A 5,000-nucleotide genomic window follows, 5' to 3' on the forward strand; every position below is an offset into this window, starting at 1 on the left:
TAATGATACTTAGAATCTACTAGGAGTTTTAATAGCTGGGGAGATATTTCACAGACAAAACATGAGCCAGTTCCCTGTTCTATCTAAGAGTTTTAATTAACTCTAGAATCTACTAGGAGATTTAATAGCTACAAAGATATTTCTTAGACAAAAACATGAACTACTTTCCTATTCTATCTACATTTTAATAAACTCTAGAATCTACTAGGAGATTTAATAGCTATAAAGACATTTCACAGACTAAAACATGAGCTAGTTTCCTATTTTACCTGAGTTTTAATTAACGGTACTTTCTACTAGGAGATTTAATAGCTACAAAGATATTTCTTAGACAAAAATATGAGCTAGTTTCCTATTCTATCTACATTTTAATAAACTCTAGAATCTACTAGGAGATTTAATAGCTATAAAGACATTTCACAGACAAAACATGAGCTAGTTTCCTATTCTATCTAAGAGTTTTATTTAACTGTAGAATATACTAGGAGATTTAATAGCTATAAAGATATTTTTTAGACAAAAACATGAGCTAGTTTCCTATTCTATCTACATTTTAATAAACTCTAGAATCTACTAGGAGATTTAATAGCTATAAAGATATTTCACAGACAAAAACATGAGCTAGTTTCCTATTCTATCTACATTTTAATAAACTCTAGAATCTACTAGGAGATTTAATAGCTATAAAGATATTTCTTAGACAAAAACATGAGCTAGTTTCCTGTTCTATCTAAGTGTTTTAATTAACTATAGAAGCTACTAGGAGATTTAATAGCTATAAAGATATTTCTTAGACAAAAACATGAGCTAGTTTCCTATTCTACCTGAGTTTTAATTAACTGTATAATCTAATAGGAGATTTAATAGCTATAAAGATATTTCTTAGACAAAAACATGAGCTAGTTTCCTGTTCTATCTAAGTGTTTTAATTAACTATAGAAGCTACTAGGAGATTTAATAGCTATAAAGATATTTCTTAGACAAAAACATGAGCTAGTTTCCTATTCTACCTGAGTTTTAATTAACTGTATAATCTAATAGGAGATTTAATAGCTATAAAGATATTTCTTAGACAAAAACATGAGCTAGTTTCCTATTCTATCCTAGAGTTTTAATTAACTGTATAATCTACTAGGAGATTTAATAGCTATAAAGATATTTCTTAGACAAAAACAAGAGCTAGTTTCCTATTCTATCCTAGAGTTTTAATTATCTCTAGAATCTACTAGGAGATTTAATAGCTATAAAGATATTTCTTAGACAAAAACATGAGCTAGTTTCCTGTTCTAAGAGTTTTAATTAACTCTAGAATCTACTAGGAGATTTAATAGCTATAAAGATATTTCTTAGACAAAAACCTGAGCTAGTTTCTTATTCGATCCTAGAGTTTTATTTAACTGTATAATCTACTAGGAGATTTAATAGCTATAAAGACATTTCTTAGACAAACACATGAGCTAGTTTCCTATTCTATATAAGTTTTAATTAACTGTACTTTCTACAGGTACGGGGATCAGCCTAAAGGAGCCCTGTATCCTTACACTCTGGACTTTCAATCACCACAGGTAAGAAAATTGATTAATTATTCAAGATATTCACAAAGAAAACTATTATTCAGTATTCTCTATGTTAATTTCCTCAAATAAAAATCCACAAGATAAGATTATGTGAAAACTTTGAATTTCTATAACATTCATAAAAGGTAAAGATCAGTTTTAGCTATTTAGTGTGACCCAAAGACAGAAATAATTGTTTTTTGGCATTAACTTTATCCATATACCTTTATCCTTTTACTAATTAACTATATAACTTCATCAATAACTCTATTTACTCTATTTCGGTCTATTTCTTTCGTAGAGCATATATGTGTTCAGGATAATTAAAGTTAAACTTATCCCAAATGAACATATGTCTCTGATCAGGCACAAACGATTGTTTTCTGCCATTATTTCTTATCCATATCCCTTTATCCTCTTCAAAATTAACTATCCAATTTCATTAAAAACTCTATTTACTCTATCTAGGTCTATTTTTATCGTAAAGCATATATGGGTTTAGGATAATTAAAGTTAAACTTATCCCAAATGAACATATGTCTCTGATCAGGCACTGACGCTTGTCTTTTACCATTGTATCCTATCCATATCCCTTTATCCTCTTCAAAATTAACTATCCAACTCCATTAAAAACTCTATCTACTCTACATCAATCCATTCCTCCATTTGGAGCATATCCTAGAGTCTAGGACTCTATAATAACAGCCACAATTAGTGTGAAACTTCTCACTGACTCTCTCTGATCAGATACCAGACGACTGCTCCGTAGGAAGGTGTCCTGAGAGGATATACAAAGGCTTGTTCGTCACCCCAGTCTTGGATATAAAGGCTATCTCTGGGCATCCTTGCAATATGATAGATTCATGCCAAAGGTAAGTTATCCCAACAGGAGTTTTCTAAGTTTAACTTTTATATATAGTCATAGTATTTTCTTTTTCATCACTAAGGCAATCTTGTAGTTTTCTATGTTCAATAGGGTGATATGAGTCTCTCTTAATTATTTATATATGACATTTCTTGAACGTTGTTTCTGATCTAAAGATGTTTAACATTCTACATTCATTGCTTGTATATAGTTCACTTACTTCTTTATTCATTTCCTCACTGTATATTTCCTTCTTTATTGAAGAAGTTTTGAAGGAAAAGGCACAATTTGATATATATATATATATATATATATATATATATATATATATATATATATATATATATATATATATATATATATATATGTATATTTATACATATATATACATATATATATATATATATGTATATATATATATATATATATATATATATATATATATATATATATATATATATATATATATATAGTACCCTGCTTTTCCAACTAGGGTTGTAGTTTATCTAGTAATAATAATAATAATAATAATAATAATAATAATAATAATAATAATAATAATAATAATAATAATAATAACTTTAAAAATGTCTCTTCATGAAACTAAAAATAAAATTCTTTTAAAAAACAGTCCCACCTTTGCAAATATCTTTAAACAATATTCCCCTAAAGTAAAAGGAAAATAAATCACTCCATAGAATAAACTAAATAGAATAAACAGCCTTAAAAGAATTCCTCTTGAACCTCTACTCTGTGAAACAGCCGATACAACGAGACCGATTGCCCAGAGCAGAAATGCGAAGACAGAGTGTTCGAGTTCCTCAAGGAAAACTTCGACTACAATTACAAGGGCAACAAGGCCCCTTTTGGCCTGCACACTCTACCGTCGTGGTTCGAGTCTGATAAAAATGTCCAGTCCAGTGCTCACTGGAACGGATACAAGAGGTGAGTCAGAAATGAGCGAGGCGTTGGTATCATGTTCTGTCCAGTGCTCGCTGGAAATGCTCAGTCCAGTCCTCACTGGAACAGATACAAGAGATAAGTTAGAAATGAGCAAGGCGTTCAGTGATCACTGGAACAGATACAAGAGGTAGGTTAGGAATGAGCAAGGCGTTGGTATCGTGTTCAGTCCAGTGCTCGCTGGAAATGCCCAGTCCAGTGTTCACTGGAATGGATACAAGAGGTAAGTCAGAAATGAGCAAGGCGTTGGTATCATATTCAGTCCAGTGCTCACTGGAACAGATACAAGAGGTAGGTTAGAAAAGAGCGAGGCATTGGTTTCCTGTTCAATACAGTGCTCACTGGAAATGCTCAGTCCAGTGATCACTGGAACGGATACAAGAGGTATGTTAGAAATGAGCGAGGCGTTGGTATCGTGTTCTGTCTAGTGTTCACTGGAACGGATACAAGAGGTGAGTCAGAAATGAACGAGGCATTGGTATCCTGTTCAATACAGTGCTCACTGGAAATGCTCAGTCCAGTGATCACTGGAACAGATACAAGAGGTAGGTTAGAAATGAGCGAGGCGTTGGTATCGTGTTCTGTCTAGTGTTCACTGGAAAGGATACAAGAGGTGAGTCAGAAATGAACGAGGCGTTGGTATCATGTTCAGTCCAATGTTCACTGGAAATGCTCAGTCCAGTGATCACTGGAACGGATACAAGAGGTAGGTTAGAAATGAGCGAGGCGTTGGTATCGTGTTCAGTCCAGTGTTCACTGGAACGGATACAAGAGGTAAGTCAGAAATGAACGAGGCGTTGGTATCATGTTCAGTCCAATGTTCACTGGAAATGCTCAGTCCTGTGCTCACTGGAACAGCCACAAGAGGTAAGTCGGAAATGAGCGAGGCGTTGGTATCGTATTCAGTCCAGTACTCACTGGAAATACTCAGTCCAGTGCTCACTGGAACGGATACAAGGCTTTTTTATTATGTCTCCTGGCTAGTACAGTGGCAAGGTGCTCGCCTAGCATTCGCATGGCAGCAGATCGATCCCAGCACTGGACTGTGAGTTTAAGCTGCTTACTGGGGAGGCACCGCTGTAGATGGGCACCACCGAGGGTAGGGGGGGTAGGGCTTCTCAGGGCCAAAGGTAAGTTATCCCAACAGGAGTTTCTAAGTTTAACTGTTATATATAGTAATGGTAGTTTCTTTCACATCACCCAGGCAATCTTGTGGGTTTTTTGTTATGTTCAATAGGGTGATATGAGTCTCTCTTCATTGTTTATATATAGCATATTTTTTAATGTTGTTGCTGATCTTTAGATGTTTTGTATTCTGTATTCATTGCTTATATATAGTTTATTTCTTTATTGCTTTCCTCACTGGGCTACTTTGCCCTGTTGTAGCCCCTGGGCTTATAGTATCCTGCTTTTCCAACTAGGGTTGTAGCTTATCTAGTGATGATAATAATAATAATAATAATAATAATAATAATAATAATAATAATAATAATAATAATAATAATAATAATAATAATAACAATAATAATAGCAGTATCTATAATAATTCACTTAAAAATTATTTAGTTCAACAGCCACATCACACAAATCCTTAATACCCTTAACAGAACCCATCCTTT

General features: G+C 33.2%; 1 protein-coding gene across 2 annotated transcripts in view; it reads left to right on the forward strand.

The window, feature by feature from the left end:
• LOC137638683 (chitin deacetylase 7-like) overlaps positions 1-5,000 on the forward strand; it is an 11,134-nt gene that overhangs the window by 4,972 nt on the left and 1,162 nt on the right. For both annotated transcript variants that reach the window (XR_011044167.1, XM_068370976.1), the window contains exons 5-7: positions 1,505-1,565; positions 2,304-2,428; positions 3,184-3,366. Coding sequence is in view for 1 of the 2 variants with exons in the window: in XM_068370976.1 (XP_068227077.1) it covers positions 1,505-1,565; positions 2,304-2,428; positions 3,184-3,366 (369 nt within the window). In the remaining variant the exon portion in view is untranslated. The remainder of the gene's footprint in view (positions 1-1,504; positions 1,566-2,303; positions 2,429-3,183; positions 3,367-5,000) is intronic.

This window comes from Palaemon carinicauda, chromosome 3 (assembly GCF_036898095.1).
Source record: "Palaemon carinicauda isolate YSFRI2023 chromosome 3, ASM3689809v2, whole genome shotgun sequence".
NCBI classification, from domain to species: Eukaryota; Metazoa; Arthropoda; class Malacostraca; order Decapoda; family Palaemonidae; genus Palaemon; species Palaemon carinicauda.